This window comes from Gobio gobio, assembly GCF_949357685.1.
Source record: "Gobio gobio genome assembly, chromosome: 3".
Classification (NCBI taxonomy): domain Eukaryota; kingdom Metazoa; phylum Chordata; class Actinopteri; order Cypriniformes; family Gobionidae; genus Gobio; species Gobio gobio.
The window spans coordinates 49981431-50001632 of record NC_137099.1 but is presented as its reverse complement, the minus strand read 5'-3'; the positions used below and the strand labels follow the sequence as shown (position 1 = coordinate 50001632).

Here is a 20202-nt window from a genome sequence, read left to right as displayed (position 1 = left end):
TTTGTGCCAACTAGGCTAACTTCAGCACAGGGGATCAAACGGAGAGACGTGCCCATCCCAGCGACAGTGTGTGTGTGTAAATTGTACAGTGAAAACTCCAGAGGGAAGAGTTTAAACAAACAGAGTCCTCCCTTTCATAGAAAGACTTATACAACTAACTCAGTTTAAAGCTGGCTTCCCGTGCACACCCTTCCTTTTGGGTGTTTGGACGAATTGAAGAGAGATCCATTTATTTATATTGAGCGACCTTATGCACAAGATTTATGCCACATAACTTAAACAACATTATCAAGTGACTAAAACATTCAGTAACAGTGTGTGGTAGGCAGCAAGGGGTAAATATATCCCAAAATTTGCACAATGTTCCATGTCAAAAAAAAAAACTTGTGAGCTTGCCTTGACAACATTTTAAAGTCCCCATGAAATCAAAATCAAACAATTCTTGTTTTTTAATGTAATATTGCTGTATGTAATATAAATGATTTATACGTGCACATGGGTGCAGTGGCTCAATGATATTACGCAGCGTCTGAAAATAGTCCCCAGCACGCTCTTTGTGCAAGCAGGTTGTCACGTTGGTTATGTTGATGGAAGTTGGCCTATTTTCAGGCCCTGCGTAATATCATTGCGCCGCTGCACTCATGGTACGGCACAAAGTTCCATGATTACTACGCAGCAATGAGAGTATCGTTCCTAGACATATCAGCCTAGAAAATCGCAACTTTTCATTTTCCTTCGGTTTTAGTACACGATGTAACTATACACATCACAACATGTAAATAGGAAAATGTTGGCGTTATTTAGTCACTTATTGAGCAGTAGGCTAGCTGGAGCCGTTTACCTCCAGTCTTTGTGCTAAGCTAGGCTAGCGGTGGGTGCGTCAGACAGAGTTATGGCACGCATGGAGATGAGAATGGTATGTAACTTATCTAACACTGGGGGATACGGTGAATAAGCTAAAGTCCCAAAAAGTCGGTGTGTTCCTTTAATAGTTCTGGGTAAAAAAATGAGATTTACATTATTGACCCTTACATTAAACAAGTCCCTTTGACCAACACAATGACTACCTGACAAATGACTACAAGTTCTTCTATAATCTCAGTCTAAAGCCCTATTCGGATGGGATTAGTTTTACATGGGGAGGTGGGGGCGAAGCAATTATTACCAGAGGTTCTCTGTGATTTTAGTCCCGTCCGAATGTGCCATCTCGGTAATCATTACGGACAATGTCAGTAAAGATTACGGAGACTTTTACCTTCTGTAAAAACGTCCGGAAAAATGACCTTGGGTAAAACTAATCCCGTTCGATTAGACCCGCAGTAAAAATGTTCGGTAAAATTTCATCATTTCCTGTTTAAAAGTAGTTTTTGGCACGTTTTGCATGCATGGAAGCGCTTGAAGAAGCACTCGGTTTCGTTGTAGGTGGTGGGACCAGTCCCGCCGCTGGCCGTTTTGATGCCCTAAGCACGATCACTTTATGATGCCTGCAGTCGCAAATTTTGCAGAGCTGACCTGCGGGAAGGTAGAGAGAGCATTTTCTTGTGGTGCCCTACACGCAGCGCGTGATGCGCGTGGTGGTAGCGGCGGCACTGGGTGGGACAACTCTGTGGCAAACCTCCAGTATTTTCCACATACCATTTAGGCACAACACTTCTTTTAGCTCTAGGTAAGTGTCTATTACCAACACAATCCAAACAGAATCGTTAGACTGGACCTAACTGTTTTATATATATATATACACTCACCTAAAGGATTATTAGGAACACCATACTGATACTGTGTTTGACCCCCTTTCGCCCTTAGAACTGCCTTACGTGGCATTAATTCAACAAGGTGCGGAAAGCATTCTTTAGAAATGTTGGCCCATATTGATAGGATAGCATCTTGCAGTTGATGGAGATTTGTGGGATGCACATCCAGGGCACGAAGCTCCCGTTCCACCACATCCCAAAGATGCTCTATTGGGTTGAGATCTGGTGATTGTGGGGGCCATTTTAGTACAGTGAACTCATTGTCATGTTCAAGAAACCAATTTGAAATTATTCGAGCTTTGTGACATGGTGCACGTGTGACATGGACTGGAAGTAGCCATCAGAGGATGGGTACATGGTGGTCATAAAGGCATGGACATGGTCAGAAACAATGCTCAGGTAGGCCGTGGCATTTAAACGATGCCCAATTGGCACTAAGGGGCCTAAAGTGTGCCAAGAAAACATCCCCCACGCCATTACAAAGTTGCTCTTCTATCAGCTTGAATCAGTCGGCCCATTCTCCTCTGACCTCTAGCATCAACAAGGTATTTTCGCCCACAGGACTGCCGCATACTGGATGTTTTTCCCTTTTCACACCATTCTTTGTAAACCCTAGAAATGGTTGTGCGTGAAAATCCCAGTAACTGAGCAGATTGTGAAATACTCAGACCGGCCCGTCTGGCACCAACAACCATGCCACGCTCAAAATTGCTTAAATCACCTTTCTTTCCCATTCTGACATTCAGTTTGGAGTTCAGGAGATTGTCTTGACCAGGACCACACCCCTAAATGCATTGAAGCAACTGCCATGTGATTGGTTGATTAGATAATTGCATTAATGAGAAATTGAACAGGTGTTCCTAATAATCCTTTAGGTGAGTGTATATATATATATATATATATATATATATATATATATATATATATATATATATATATATATATATATATATATATATATATATATATATATATATATATATATATATATATATATATATATATATATATATATATATATATATATATATATATATATATATACATACATACACACACACACATATATATATTGTGTGTTTGCTCACGTGAAAACAGGAATCAATGTCATACGCACATGACGACAAGGAGGTTACGGTGGTGCGTAAAGCGAGTTACCCCTCCCACTTCTGCTAGTTTTACTGAGATGTCTTATCCCGTGCGAATTGGCCATTAATATTACAGATGTCCTGAGGTAAAATTACTTTACCCCCACCTCCCCATGTAAAACTAATCCCGTCCGAATAGGGCTTTAGTTGTCGCCAATCTGTTCCAAAACAGCTTAGATGTTGTTCATGGTGCCACTACTGAATGGAAGGGAAATTATTTACTATTTTTATAATAGCTCATAGGCTGGTTTCAGTCATATACTCGCTCAAAGCTTGTTTGTACGGCAGTACAGACTCAAAGTCTATGAAAACATCAAAAGACATCAGAGAGGTGGTCAAAAGCCCGGAGTCTGGCACCAACACAGAGAAATGCACAATAAACCCACATTCAGACAGAGTTCACACACAAACATGACCACAGCCACAACACCAAACACATCAAAAGAGTCCCACTTCATTACTAGACCCAAAGCATCCATCACAACACTGGCACACACGTCCAGATCACACATCCAGTTACACAAAACTTTACATCCAAAGCTTAATAGCTTTGGAAGCTCTCCAAATATGTTTCATTTAAGGATTCAGCTTTGTCTCAGATGCTTGATTAGGAAGAATAACAACAGAAACGAACAAAACAATTGTTACAATAAATGTAAAAATATACTACTTATTTAAAAAAAAAATCTAAATAACGAAATTATATGAAATAAATAAAGGAGCATCATGTCCAGATAATTTAGTTATAGAAATTAAATGAATTTAGTTATTTAATGAAAAAGGTTTGAGTTCATATTGAAATGATAAAGATATAATTTCTCTCTCTCTCTCTCTCTCTCTCTCTCTCTCTCTCTCTCTCTCTCTCTCTTTCTCCCTGGTTGGTTCCGAAACCCAAACATAAAATAAAGAAATAGTTAAATAAAGTTAAGTTAAATAAAGAAATAACTAGAAAACCTCCTTCTAAATGGACTGGCCTATGAAACACTAAATTTAGTCTCTCCTGCTTTTCTTGCTTGCACAAATCTGGCCTCAGATGAGGAGCCAAGGGCAACTTCTCTCTTCACCACAGGCTCAAAACCCTCCATTGTCCCTTTGAGCACAAGGCCAGTGTGTCTCTGAAGTGTAGGTGTCGGTCTCCTGACTACAACTCGACCTTGCTCATGAAACAGGCCTTTATCCAGCTTCAACAATCAAGCTCCTTCTTCCCACACTAACATCAGTACAGTAGGCAGAGCGGAGAGTCCCTGAACGGCCCCAAAGTGCTGAGGCCTTCAGTTCCTCCAGCCATTGGTGTGCCTGCAATGCCTTGGTCTAGACACCCATTTTGGACTTTCGGGATGGGCCGGACCGGGCTGCCTACACATTCCCAATTCCAGAGCACGCACTGGGGGAGATCATCCAGTGTCAGACGGGTTCATGTTCTGAATCATTCTGAGGTCCAAGGGGTGGTGAGAAAAATGGAGTAGGCAAAACTTAGGACAAAAAGTTCAGCTGCATATCTATAATCTAAATATCTAACTAAATATCAATGATATATATATATATATATATATATATATATATATATATATATATATATATATATATATATATATATATATATATATATATATATATATATATATATATATATACATACAGTATATATATATATATTTTAAGCAATATTTAAAAAAATATTTTTTGTAACATTATCAATGTCTTTACATCAATATATAATAAAAAATAAGAAAGTATATGTTAAAAAGAGGCCTTCAAAAATATAAAATTAATCAAAATTAAATAAGATTGGTCTTAGACAGCTTAGACTGGGTGTAGCTGACAGAGCATAGATGAGAGGAAAACATAAAGCAGATGTCTTGAGTATGTTGTTTTGTCAGGTGTATTATTGTCCTTATCCCCATCTCAACCAGCTTAGCAGCCCACACACAATGATGCTCTTCAAGCCTGGGGAGCCTCATGTATGTCCGGGCTTTCAGATCATTCAGAAATGATCAAGAACCCTATAGTACACGAATGAGGAATGACGCATTATGCCACCCTGCGCTTCTATTGTGGGTTATTGCTCACTAGATATGTGCAAACCTACGAAATTACAAAACACTAGTCAGTGGGTTGTCTTGGTTTGATTTTCTTTAATGTTTTTGAGAGAAGTCACTTATATAACCAAGGCTGCATTTATCTGATCAAAAATACAATAAAACAGTTTAAAATAAAAAAATTCTGTTTTAATCGTTTTAAAATGTAATTTTTTCATGTGATGCAAAGCTGAATTTTCAGCATCATTACTCCCGGTCACATGATCCTTCAGCAATCATTCTAATTTGTTGATTTTCTGCTCAAGACACATTTATTATTATTATCAATGTTGAAAACAGATGTGCTGCTTAATATTTTTGTGGAAATTGATCTTTTTTCTTTGGATTCTTTGATAAATGGAAAGAATTTTTTTGAAACATCATCAATGTCTTTACTGTCACTTTCTCTTTTTATAAGTTCATAAAATATCAACATTTTAAAAGATTAAAAAAAATCCAGATAACCTCACAATTGACTAGCCAGTTGCTGGATGACTAATCAAATGTATTCTGACCCATCCCTATTGCCATCAGACCAGCTGTTTATTACCCTTTTTTCTAGTTTCTTGACAATTGTTTGCCATTCATTATATTCAATTTCTCTCGCCTTCTTCCTAAAACAAAAATAGGTTAAGAAAAGAACACTTTAACTTAAGAGTGAGGGTAAAAAATTCAGGATGAATCACCTGGTGCATTATGCAGATGTCAGGACTCTGCAGTGCTGTACGATAAGATGAGGACCTGAGCACAGTACAGTACTGGAGCCCAGCCAGAGTATACTTGACAATGAGACACAGCAACCTCCTCTATGGAGTATGAGAGGAGTAACCTACACAGCAGAGGTCACCTCTTAACATTCTGCTCACAATACTTCATTCTGTACATTCATATCCTTGTGGGATAGACTCAGAGAATCCACTATAACAAGTCTCCAAGCTTTGAGACAGATGCAAGCTTCCATTTACCTAACATCACAAAATTGCTGCTAGTCCACAAAGTCTGAGCTAGCTATACATAAGCTCTGTGGGTGGCTGTTCCACAGAGACCAAAGAGGACAAAATAGACCTGAAACTTCAAACAAGAACCTAGAAGTACAAACAATACCGGCTTCCTGATATACATCCAAGAATATACACCCACCCCTAATGAAAAGTGACCATAGTGCTTGCATAATAAGCATAGTTTAACTGTGTATAACCATTGGCAATTTTTAGATAACTCTATGGTTTCTACAAAACCGTTTTTGTTCCACGTACTATTTTTGTCACCGGACATCTAATTTCTGAACTGCCGCCTGTTTCGGATAAAACTGAAAGTGCTTTCAGCGCCACTCAATGAACATTTCCCTTCGAAGGTATAGCAAATGTGCAAGAAGCTCCATAATATCATTTCGCATTTGAGTCAACACAGGCTCGTTATTTTCCATTGTGTTGTAAATAAAATAATGCTGCTAATGTAGTAAAACCACAAAGGATCATTCTTTCCAAACATTTACCACAGTTCCTGCAGTTATATTACTACTGCAAAAGCATAATTATTAGGGCCTCTCTTTAAAACAGTAGGAAGCTTTAGAATCTGTGCTTTCTTTTTCTTTTGAATTCTTTGAAGGTACCAAGACAGTGGTAGCAAATACCAAGTCTAACCACAGTTTTATTGCTCTAACAACTGCAGTCGCGTGGTAGGCTATTACATTGTAAACTGTAGTTACCATGGTAAATGTTTGTAAGGGATAATGAAAGGATGTTCCAGAATATGATGGCATTTGTCTGTACAATTAAGGCCAAACTTGCAGACGTCTCACATTTGGGTCTGCACATGTGTTTGGATAACTAAAGACCTCAGCTCAGCTAACAGAAAATTAGCCGAATGAAAGCGCAAGGCCTTATTCTTGGCCAGCGTGAATGGTTTTTATTTTAAATGAACTGTGGAGCATTAGAGAATGGTTAAATAGTGTTTAACCAGCGGTCAGTGTGTATGGGAACCTTTTAAGCACAGTTCACTTGTTTAGCTTGGAGTTCAACTACACTTCTAGGCATGCAATGCTAATGCTAACCAACAGCGCATTGGCGGTAACACTGAAAGATAATGGGTTTTTAAATTGATGACTGCAATAATACACAACAAAACGTCTATAGGCACATTTACGAAACTGTTTATTTCTCCTTGATTCTCTTAACAATGTTACAGACAACAGTGTTTGCTGGCTTTATTCTCATGGCAACCTCTATGATACAACTAGGTAATGATAACAAGAGCAACTTTGGGAATTGAATAAATGAGAGCGTGCCAGTCAGCCGTGGTTCAGATGAACGCAGAAAAGTGCTGAATGTATTAAATAGTGTTCATAAAATGCAATTTATTTCCTTGAATTTTCCGCATCATTCCTCCAGTCTTCAGTGTCACATGATCCTTCAGAAATCATTCTAATATGATGCTTATTATTTTAAATGTTTAAAACTGTTGCTTAATTTTTTAATTTTTTAGCATTCTTTGAAGAATACAAAAGTCAAAAGAACAGCATTTACTTTAAGATATAAATCTTTTGTAACATTATAAATGTCTGTACGTAAACGTCACGTTTGATTAATTAAAAATCCTACTGACCCCAAACTTTTGAACAGTAGTGTACTATCCACAAACACTAAGCCCCTAAACTACAAAACTACTAAAGCCATGGAGCACAGCCGGGTGCATTATTTATACATTCTTAGAATGATCTGAAACATCTGCTGACACCTCGTAAAAGGTACATCCCTCTTCCTAATGTTTGTTATTGTTCCTGTCATCTATCCCATATGGAGAGGCAGGAACTCAAGAGGAGGGAAGTGATTGACTGAGTTAGTCGCCCTCTCAGCTTATCAATGGAGGCTTTGACTTCATCCCTCTGCCTTGTACACAACATGGCCGCCATTAGCTCCTGTGTTAAACACTGGGGTCTTTGAGACATAACACTAACCACTAATAACCTCAACAGACTGTAGATATGTAGAAGAGCCCAGGGGGATCCCAGAACTTCCTAGTCCCTACACACACAACTACAAAAAAAACATATTGCACACAAAAAAATACATCCGTCCCTAACAAAAAATCTAATGTACTGAGGAACAGTGTACCATGGTACAGTGATGGTATCAAATGTTATGTTGATGTATATCATAGTACCAAACCATAACCATTTAAATATACCATGGTATACACGGTACTTCAAAGAATACAATAGTATTACAATGTTGTTTTAACTGGTCAATTATTTTATGTATGTATTTTTGCAGGGATTGTAACTACAAAAAGGAATTTTAAGCTACAAAAAAAAAACTTTATTGTTTTATTAATTTCCATGACTTTTTCAGAGCTGGACAACACAATTTTAAAACCTGATAATTCCAGTTTTCATAGTCTAGAAATCTAGACGCACCCTAGCGGCAGCAAATCTAATTTGCAGCCAGGATAGTCTAGCAACTCTCCTGGTTTGCGAGCTGGAAAAACCAAACTCTGGTCAGGCCAATCACATCGTGTATAGAGTCGGTGGGCGGGCTTAACATAATGACGACAGAGTTGTGGCGGTTCCGCGTGCTACTCGTAAACAAAGAAGCTGGCGAAGAGTGGTCTTTCGAATCGGCTTTGGCCGCGACTTTGGAAGACTTGGAGTTAAGCTTTTCTTTGAGAAAAAAAACAAAGAAATGGCACTGAAGTCATTCGTAAGAAAAGAAGATGTGTTCGGAGTTTTGCCGACCGGATACGGTGAAAGTTTACTCTATCAACTAGCTCCGCTTCATCTTCTTTGTTGCTCTGGTTGGTTGTAGCGCTATCCTATTGTGTGCAGAGGGAATTTGAAAGACAACCGTTTATCCCAACCCTCGGATTGAGCCCTACCAGTGGTGAGTTCCCAGACCCAACATCTTGATGTGGGTCTGGCTTGTCAGGCAAGTTTTTTCATGGAACCCTGCAAATAAAGTGGCATCACCCTTTTACCTACGGATTAACTAAAAAACAACAACATGGTATTACTATAATAAATAAAAAAATATATTACCATGATGTACATTACTGTTCAAAATTATGATTTCAGTACATTCTTTAATACTTGTATTCAGCAAAGAACACGTGAAATTGATCAAAAGTGACAGTAAATATAGTTTAAAAATATTTCTATTTCAAATAAATGCTGTTCTTTGGGACTTTCTATTCTTTCTAAACTTTTAAACGATAGATATAAAAAAAAATCCCATTTTACATCTCCAAAAACATGCCGATAATATACGTTTTAAGCACTTTCTGTTAGTGCTAGACAACAAAATACATACATCCACTACTGTACCAATTGTACAGACATGTTCACAGAAACATGCTTACACTGCAACTAAATGTGCACAGTCATCCTAACCCTATACACGTCCTCCTCATACACATGATCTTTCTTCCCAGACTTTACAGAGGGGCCTGCTGCACCTGAAGGGTTGGGTGGGAACGCTGCCTTCCCTCCATTCTGCTTCCAAAGCAAATACTGTTATTGGCGGAGGTGTCCTGAGAGCTCTGTTGCAGAGTTAGACTTTAATTTGTAAAATACACCCATAAATGTCATTCAGAGTAACCCCTAGGCTGCGGCCTATAACGCATGCTACATTAAACAGCATTAGACTTATATCACATTCTTTCTCCTCCTCATTATTAATTTTCCTCTACCTTGCCACTGCGGTGGGAATAAAAATACACTGTTATTAATGTGTTATGCTAATAAAGCACATTTGCATGTAAGAAAAAGGGTGAAATATACGTGCAAACGTAGCTCTGGCTTGCATAAGACCAACATTAAAAAGACATTAAACTCAGTGCTGAGGTGAAACCTGAAAAAAATAAAAGTAAAAGAAGTTAGAGAGAATTTGCAAGTGTTAAACTTAAGTAAGCCTACCTGAAGGTCAAAGAATTTACTGTATCTTCTGTAGATGATGTGGGATGTGGAGTCAGAGTATGTGACATTGATGAGATACACCTGAAAAGAGAAAAAGACAAGACGATTAGATTCTCTACAATTTAATCTGCAGTCTGGCCGTGGCTGTATCCATTCTAGCCCCAACTTTTAAAAAATGGTCTCCCTGCGTACCGCAGCGTTAGCATGCCTTACGTTTTTTGTTGCTAACCTTGGAGTCTTGCCTTAAAGTGGCTTTGAGAACAATCTTTTCCAGCTGATGAACGATTGACATTGATAGGCAATCAGAATCCATTCTGCTTTAAAGAGCACAGGCATTTAAAGCGGCAAAAATATAAAACAGCAGTGTGTGCTTTAGGGCTGCAACGACGCGTCGACGTCGTCGATGACGTCGACTACGAAAATACGTCGACGTGCGTGAAATGCGTCGACGCGTCGGCGGCACATTATTTACATTCTAGAATGGAACAGAAGATCTAGAATAATGGCAGCTTCTGTTCCCGGGCATAGTGAAAATGATCATTTATCATATAAAGCCAGACCGCGACATTCAAAAGTGTGGGAGTACTTTAAACAGAAGCCGAATAAAACTGTGCTTTGTTCGCTCTGTAACGCCGGTTTCACACTGCACGCAGTGGCAGAGCAGAAGCTGTGCGCGTGGAGAGCGGGAGCTTTCACACTGCCAGTCAGTGTTGCCAAGTCCGCTTTTTTCCCCACGGAATTGGGCTACTTCTACACTGTTGCCGCGGGCTGTGTCTCATGTCCGCGGGTTGAAGCAAAAAAACACACATATTTAACCCCCCGAACGCGATGTTTACCAGAGAACCTCCCCGAAACGCGATTGGGCTTGTTTTGGGCTAGTTTTGAGTAACGAATGGGTGGGTTTTGTTGTGTAAACCTGGCAACCCTGCTGCCAGAGTTCTCTCGCGCAGCTGAACCGTGGCGCGTGTATTGCAACAGACGGTCACATTTTCCGGGGTTCTTCTCCGACCCCAGGACGTCTCGTGCTTTTATTTATTATGGGCTGCATATATCTGCTGTTAATGCGACCTGGTTCCGCTCTGTCCCAAACACATATGCATAATAACATGCTGTATATAGGTAGTTTGCATGATTAAAGTAACATTAAAGTTAAGATATGCCTCTAGCTTTAATCATTTAAATGTGTCTTTGAAGTTTGGGCAAAAACTTCTGGCAGCTTTAGTCGTTGTTTATGCACATGTATCTTCAAAATAGACGACTAGTTATACATTAAAACTATGCTGAAAGCTCCTGTATGTGAACCTTTTGCAGATAAATACAAGTGCATTTTCGTTTACTATTGACACAAATCAATAAGTAAATCATACTCAACTACTATAGTAAACAACTTTTCCTAATTAGGCCTACTCTGTATACATTTTATGATGAATAGTATCATTATATATTATGTTTAAAAAGCTTCTTGTGTTCATATATTTCATTATAAAATGGCATACTATGTACACTACCCTTCCTGAAATACAATTAATATTGTCATCATTCATTGATTTCATGTTAAAATAATATACAAATTCACTACCCTATTGAAATACAATAATCAGTAAAAAAAGAATAATAAGACTAATCTGGAAAAATAATCGTTAGATTAGTCGACTAATCGAAAAAATAATCGTTAGATTAGTCGACAGAAAAAATAATCGTTAGTTGCAGCTCTAGTGTGCTTATAATAAACAGGATGTGATCATGTATTGGTGTGTGGACGCTAATGTATGTAGTTATCGTTTTATAATTCTTGGTGTGCACATGTCTTATGAACGAGTATGTGCACTCAAATGCTTCTAGTTGTTACACTCAGTTCTGAAATGCGTCAGAAAGCAATTTATAGAGCAATAACACTAATTTACTTATAATTATCATTATTTTAGTTGTTTTGTTTAATTGCAACATTCTAACCTGCCATTTCTTGGGCAAAACTCTGTATATAATTACATCACAGCACTGAGTTTTCAGTGGAAACGCCACTATAGTCAGTGACTATTTCCTGCACACATACAATACCTAACAAATCCAGCTCAATTGTCCTGCAAGAGAAGGGAAGATCAGAAGTGTAGTTCCTCCTTCACAAGGCCACCAACAGACAATATGACATCATGCAGAACTGAGCACTCGGAGGAAACGGAGATGAGGGGAACTCCTGGTCGCAGGAATTTCCCCCTGGACCAACGGGATAATTGCAGGGTGCCTCTGCCCTGCACCCAACTCAGCAAAGGATAGAGCAGCTTCCTCTGTCCTTTAAACACAGGACACATGAGATCCGTCTTTCATGACACACTGAGCACAGTGTACATCTAGTAAGTGTGTAATATTACAGGCTCATTTCAGCATAATATTCCAACCACAGCTCTCTAGCTTCGAATAAATTGTTCTACCAATTGTGGGCTGCAGGAGAGTGTGTTGACATCTTCTCTCCAGGGTCTAAACACAGTAACATCAAGCCCGTTCAAGGTCTTCTCCGCTGTGAGCAGCATGTCTGAGCTGATCCTGGGGGAGCATCTGGAAAGCTGTATTTGTGACACTTGGGATCTAACAGCTTTGTAATTTTGCTGTGATCTCCTGTCAACTGGCCAACATGCTGTATGAAGTAGACACATAGCAACGCAAACCCTCTTTTGGTGTTAAAAAACTACTGTCAGGATCTACTAAACACACGCAGTGGAAAAATTAGCGCTGAATAGGCGTGGACAGGGTTATTTTAGCGGCTGACCTTGTTGCATATGTGTTTGTAGGAGTTTCCCTTTCAGACGCAAAATTTATGTAAATTAATCAAGCATGGTGATTTACTAAGGTTTGCGCTTGTCAATTTACTGGTATTTGCAAAAAAGCATGTCTTAAACTAGACACTAATTTGCGCTGCTCTTGGTAGATTGTGTTGGTAGTTATGGAAATGATCCGGCTGCTTCTGTTTTCTTTCATTAGCTCCTCGTCGGACTCCCATCTGCACTTTCTTGGAATTGCATTTACACTAATTTGCCCTGTTTAGTAAATCTGGCCCATATGTATGTCGTTGAATGTATTGTGTATGTGGATAAAATGGCTTGTTTTGACCCTAGATGTGCAAGAGACAATACATCAGCAAGCATTGCCCCATTTTTGCTCAGCATTGCATAGTATTGCATGTCTTTTTACCATGGTTACCACCAAAGTGCCAGTTACTACAGTTATTAGTGATTTCTGCTCAGGCAAGCATCACTACTGCTTATACTTCAGAATTTAAAAAACACTTGTTGGGTTTGTTGACTGAAGGTGTTCCTTTTCTAAAGAATCAGATTTCCACCAGACAGATAATAAAATAGGCACAAATCCCAATCATGTGACCCAATCATTGACAGGGGCTACTATGTAACTACCTAGTAACCACCCAGAACACCCTAGCAACACACTTACACAACTGCACTGAGTTTTGCACCTAGCAATTACTCAGAATAGCCAGGTGGGCTTAATTTTATTAAAAAAATTTACCGCCATTGGGATTCCAGAATGCGAAAAAAATACGGATATGACAATTTTGGCCGAAACCGATAACCAATAATTCTTTATATTTGGAAGCCGATAACTGATATGTTGGCCTGAGGCTAATTGTGGCTCTGAGTTTTGCACCTAGCAAAACTTTCCGCGCTTTACAGTATGTGAAAAAACGTACAGAAAAATAATAGTATGTCTGAATCAAAGACCGTAAAAAAAATATGGACGTTGCGACTTCATTCGCTTCCGCTGAAGTAAGTGAAGCCTCCGGAGGTCCGAGTATGGCGCTGACATCTTGCGCAGATTTGGGACAGAGTCTGCGCAGTAGTGATTTCGGGACCGGGATCTGCGCAGTAGGGAGCAGGAAGTAGAGCCGTGATGTCAAAAGCACGCCCACACTCGCCCAGATGCAGAACAATTCATTATGTTGGTGTGAAATAAACAGTTATGGAAATGTAGAAATTACCATCACAGAGAGGCAAAAAATCCCTTTCCAGAACATTTTCATTCAACGTTCTCAGATGGTGGAACGATCTGCCCACCGCCATCCGAAACGCGGAATCATTGACAACATTCAAAAGTCAACTAAAAACTCAGCTCTTCCGTGAGCACTTAACCTCATAAAAAAAAAAAAACCTTTCCTTTCCTCTTTTCCCCCCTCTTTTCCCCTCCCCACTCTAGCCTGTGCTACACTGAGCAATGTATATGATCTCAGTATTTCTGTGAGATGGTGTGAGATGGTGGTCCAGTGGGTTAAACCATGGAACTGACACACAGAAGGTTGCTGGTTCGATCCCAGCGGTCACCACCAGTGTGTCCTTGAGCAAGGCACTTTACTCCATGTTGCTCCAGGGGGATTGTCCCTGTAATAAGTGCACTGTAAGTCACTTTGGATAAAAGCGCTGCCAAATGCATAAATGTAAAATGTAAATATTTCAGGCACTTGTTGCACTTACTCGACTCTTCATGACCAATCGCTTCGTGTACCCCCAAGTTGTAAGTCGCTTTGGATAAAAGCGTCTGCTAAATGCATAAATGTAAATGTAAAGGTTAAAGCTAAAGCTCCAATCCCCTCCGGAAAATCCCGAAAAAAGTCAGTTGGTGCCTCAGTGACAACTTCACTCAAAGAGGCTGTCAATCTCAGCTGTCAATCATGACGTCACACCCCTGTTTTTATAGCATCAAATAACTAATTAAAACTAAACTTATTTAAAAAATGAACACTTGAAATGATATCAGCGTGATAAAAGCTGCCTAAAACGACAGAAACCAACTTTGGGGAAAAATTATATGAAGTGTAATTTAATTGTTTAGTTTATCTCGCGTCCATTAGAATCCACGGAGGGGTGGGGGTTATGAGCTATTCTGGGATCAACCACCTGAAGGGCGACGAGGCGCGTGGCTTCAGTTATTTACAGGAGTGCTGCAGGCTTGGTCTGAATGCATAGTATTCGAAAAACAGTAGGCGAAAAGTCCCCGTATGACACTACTTCCGGCGAGATTCTGGAGTGTGCATTTGATGGATATTTTCGATGGAGAGGATGTATGAATGGCAAAGAAGCGAAGCAACTGGCACTGGTAGGTCACATGACATTAACAACATGCTGGATGTAGTATGTCCAAATTTCATTCATACTACCCATATTCATACTATATAAAACATACTTTTTTAAGTTACATTTTATTCAAATGTAGAACCTCTCAGACAGCATGCGATTAAGGTCGCACAGCCAGTAACCACATAACAAGACGCTATGTTAACATTGTGGCTTTCAAGCACTAGCAATCACCAAGCTGCGACATAGCAACAACACACTAAGAACACACTAGCATTATGGCACCAAGTTTTGCACCTAGCAAAACTCTAGCAATCACCTTGAACACTCTAGTAACCACACTGCAACACCCTAACCCTAACCACCCTAGGATCACGGAGTCAAGTTTTGCAAGAAAACAATTGCAGTAACAGTAACTGCAGTAACTATGGTGACTGTGTAAAAAAGAAGAGATTGTTCTAAATGGTATGAAACACTCAAACTAGTAGTAAACCCAGAGGACTGAGCACATGAATAGCGAGGCACTTTGACATCTGTTGCGATATAAAGTCATTTCAAATGGTAGCCGATACCGCAAATGTGTTTTTTTACTTCACAGTATGTTTAGCACAGTTGAGTCTGGGCTCAATTATTAGACAAGCAAACATGTATCAAAGATTACGTTATGGACCATAAAGCGGGAAGCGACATCAGCTTTTCTGTGAGTAATGAAATATGACTGCTATCATATGAAACATTCAGATGTTTGTGGCGGAGAGAGGAGGACAGATAGAGGAGGCTGTGAGACAGACGGCTTACATGCTCTTGAGTATCTTCATTGTGCCAGGTTAAAGTGCCTCCTCTGTTAGTTGAATGCTGGGAATCGGCCTTGACTAAACCGCCTCACGCTGTTTCCCACAGTGTGTGTGTGCAGCTATCCAAACAGATACATGCTTATCACACACCGCGTGCCTGGAAAAGTGTGTGAATGTGTGAGAGAGAGTGCATGAGAGCTTTTCTTTGAAAGCATGTGCTAAAAAGATACTTCATGTGTGTGTGTGTGTGTGTGTGTGTCCGGGTGTTTGAGTTATTTAAAGACCTCTGACCGGACTGGCATGTATGGTTGCTGATTCTGCCCTTCCTTGCTCAACTGTAATTTGTAATTTCACCGCAGAGAACAGCCTCAATCATGTCTGTGTGCATGTGTAAGATGCAAACTCATCAAATCTCTGTCTTGATTGGCTGATGGCACCATCCTCATGGCAACCACAGTGGAAAACAAGACCGCTGAAAGCCCACGCCCAAAATATCAAGCGCAACTTCCCAGTCCCAAAGAGCAAAAATAGTATTGAAACAGAACCAACTAAGCCAACAGGACATCCACCACGAGTAACGTTTCTATATAAAACTATGTTCACAATCTTTCTGACCTTCGCATTTTCTAAAATGAAAAATTGCTGAAGGTCTTTGACCTGCGTTTTTACATGTTCAACTTTATTTAGTGTTTAAAGCTACACTGTGTGATATTTTCCCCCATCTAGCGGTGAAAAGGTATATGACCATCCAGTGAATATTAGTTTCTGTTCCTCTCAATTCCGATTTCGTTTTAACTCCTACGGTGGCCGATTTAGTCCAAGATTAACATGGCTTCCAGTTCGACCTCGTCCACATTCGACACGGTGCCATCGAGTGTTAAAACGCGAAAGGCGAAGCTTGAATTTACGGGTATGTCCCTCTTTGGCTAATGTACTTGTAAGATGGAGGGGCAACATGGCGACCAGCATTCGAACCCCTCACCCGTATGTATTTTCAATATTTTAAACTTACGAGAATACTTTATTACTTGAAAGAAGGAAATATACATTAATGAGCACATATATTTTTGAAAGAACTGAGTGTTTTTAGCTAAGAATAAACTAAAAAAGTTACACAGTGTAGCTTTAATGTTACTGTTTGAGCAGGAAAAAGGTCTGCAAAGTTACAAAGCACACATGTTAGCATACCCAATTAGCATACTATCCACCCTAAAAAGTATTCAAAATTGAATGAGTGTGTCCGAAATCATAGTATGTAGAAATTAATATTCCAAAGATACCCGGATCAGGGCCGGCCCGTGGCATAGGCGGAATAGGCAAATGCTAGGGGCGCCACTCATCCATAGGGGCGCCAAAATGTATTACTGATACTATTTTATTAAAATTAATTTTAAATATTAACTTAACTAAGTCCCCCACATCTTCCCGGTCCGCCTCATCAATCTCCCCCCGCCGAGCTACTTGAAGTGCGTCAGAAATATAACGCGCGATCAGTTTAAAGTTGGGAATTTGTTGTGTTGCGTCGCCTCTCGCCGCATCCAACGTAGACAGGATTGCTTTCATTTTTTAGGGTGCTTGGCCGCTCGCGCCAGGTGTAGACACGGTGAAAGTTGCCTGATAATTTATGATGGATGGCCGAATTGTAGTGTCAAAAAAGACAGAAGCCCTCTGATGCAGGCAAGATAAGGGATACACTGCAAAAATGCTCTTCTTACTTAGTATTTTTGTCTTGTTTCTAGTCTAAATATCTAAAACTTCTTAAATTAAGATGCATTTACTAGATAAGTAAAATGTAAAATGTTTTCTTGAAAATAAAATTTAAATTAAGTGAGTTTATGCTTAAAACAAGCTAAATTATCTGCCAATGGGGTGAGAAAAATAAGTTTCTGATTGAAATCTTGTTTCTTGTTTCTGTCCCAAAGCTTGCCTACTCTTCTGCTACACACTCAAAAGTATGTACTTTTTTTTTCACAAAAACAGTACATACTTTTAGGGCATAGGCCTAATATAAGTAGGCGAATTGCGACGCAGCAAAAGTCACTCCAGAGGGAGTTATTCTCTATATCCGGAGGCGTCATGCCCATTCAAACTATTTTTTGAGCCAAATTGATAACACATTTGATAATTAACCCTTTGAAGCACACGATTACACCGGTGTGATTAAAATGTTCAGTGCGTCAACTGCTAAATTCATGCTCAGCACGCTCAGCGCTCGTCATATATCACAACTGTACCGTTTTCAACCATATAATGTTTATTTTATATTGTTTGAAATTTAAATACAGATAAAAAACATTTATAGTTTGTAAAATATACACTGATGTCTATGGGAGCGGCAATAATCCTTTCAAATATAATTTGATGATGTGTTTTATTGACATCCGAAATTTTACACATTGTGTAGGTAACTATAAAGTTTACTCTAATCTTAGAATATTGTAGGTACAAAATGAATAGTGCCCCAAAGTTGTCGTCTTTTGATGGATTTCTTACTTTCGAAGCTAAAATATGTAACAAAGCCTAGGCGATTCATGCAGAACCATAGCTTTTTTTTTTTGAGTGTGTGCGGGTGGTCCGTCCAAAATATAAATTTTTAGCCTTCTGTTAAAGGGATAGTTCACCCAAAAACGATTTTTTTTTCTGTAAGTTTTTCTGCTTACCCCCAGGGCATCCAAGATGTAGGTGTCTTTGTTTCTTCAGTAGAACACAAATTAAGATTTTTAACTCCAACCGTTGCCGTCTGTCAGTCGTATAATGCATGAGAATGGGGTCCAATTCTATTAGAGTAAAAAAAACATGCACAGACAACTTCAAATTAAACCCTGCGGCTCGTGACGCAAATTGATGTCTTAAGACACGGAACGATCGGTTTCTGCGAGAAACCGAACAGTATTTATGCTATTATTTCACCTCATATCAGACGAATGTCATCAGCTCTCCAGACCGCCATAACTTCCTGCGAGTAAGGTCAAAATACTAGCGTAATCATAGAAATATATACGTAGATTCCTCATTCGACCGATCCGCACAGGCACTAATGTGGCATCTATGTATATATCTATGACCGCGCCGGTATTTTGACCTTATTTGCAGGAAGTTATGGCGGTCTGGAGAGCTGATGACATTCGTCTGATATGAGGTGAAATAAAAGCATAAATACAGCTCAGTTTCTCGCAGAAACCGATCGTTTCATGTCTTAAGAAATCAATGTGACGACAAGAGCCGCAGGGTTTAATTTGAAGTTGTCTGTGCATGTTTTTTTTACTCTAATAGAATTGGACGCCATTCACATGCATTATACGACTGACAGACGGCAACGGTTGGAGTTAAAAATCTTCATTTGTGTTCTACTGAAGAAACAAAGACACCTACATCTTGGATGCCTTGGGGGTAAGCAGGGACATCAAATTTTTGTTTTTGGGTGAACTATCCCTTTAAAATGACTTTTAGGCCTACTGATCATCAAATTCAGTGTAGGTAATGAAGGACATTAGGTTTGCAGGACATCAAAGAACAGCCTCTGATTCACAAAATGCACTGTACAACGACAAGATAAGGTGCAGTTTGCCTTGGTTTGGCAGTGCTTATATGCTTTAAATTTGTTTGTTTCTATAAGCTACAAAATTCGTGGGAGACTGAATTTATGCAGGACTTATAGGCCTAAAAATGCATAATATTCTGTAATAGCGACAGTAAATGCGTTAATAGGCAATGTTCTCGCTTAGATAATTAAGTATAATCGGATATGATGACATTGCCGTAGACTATTATTACAGTGAAAGCTAAAGTAAAGGTTTTTTTCAAAAGTAAAGGTTTGTTTTTTTCCACATGAAAAAAAAAGTTCTGCTGTCACAGCATGAAAGGTAATATTCGAAAAAGCATAATAGAAGCATTTTAAAAACTGTGCTAAAATGAGCCTTTAGCCTATAAAATCTATTCTCAAACATTGGATTTGATTATACCCATTGATGTTGTAGAAAAGAATGCAACAAAGGCTCCTGATTTCAAGTGTTCTTGAAAACTCTCAGACAGAAAGGAACAGACGTAACACAATGGAGACCTTCCTCTCCTAAATAATTATCCAGTGACAGAGTCAGAGAACAAGATTAAGACAAAGCAGCTGGATTCCTGGAGGCCACAAAGAATATATGTACATGAGCAAAAGATCATCCATTTAGTCTACATTCTATCTCATCATCTGAGAGATAAAACCCCTCATTCTGTTTCCAATGAGATGCAGAGATGCCACACAAAAGCAATTCAATACCTGCAGAATCAACCATAATCTTCAAAGTATGGCAGCAAACAAAACACATCATCCACTGATTAAAAACTTCAGCTCAACTTTCAAAGGTTTGGCCGTAGACATTTTATGCTGCTCATAAATAAATAAACGTCAGCCAAAACACTCTGATCACAGGAACAGGAAGTATCTTGGAAGACA

The 20202-nt window shown here is 39.2% G+C and overlaps 1 protein-coding gene across 5 annotated transcripts in view; it reads right to left on the bottom strand.

Moving 5' to 3' along the window:
- The window catches only part of sh3pxd2aa (SH3 and PX domains 2Aa), a 147337-nt gene that overhangs the window by 113638 nt on the left and 13497 nt on the right, over nucleotides 1-20202 (bottom strand). For all 5 annotated transcript variants that reach the window (XM_079812994.1, XM_079812995.1, XM_079812996.1 and 2 more), the window contains exon 2: nucleotides 9887-9967. In XM_079812994.1, the coding sequence (XP_079669120.1) occupies nucleotides 9887-9967 (81 nt within the window). The remainder of the gene's footprint in view (nucleotides 1-9886; nucleotides 9968-20202) is intronic.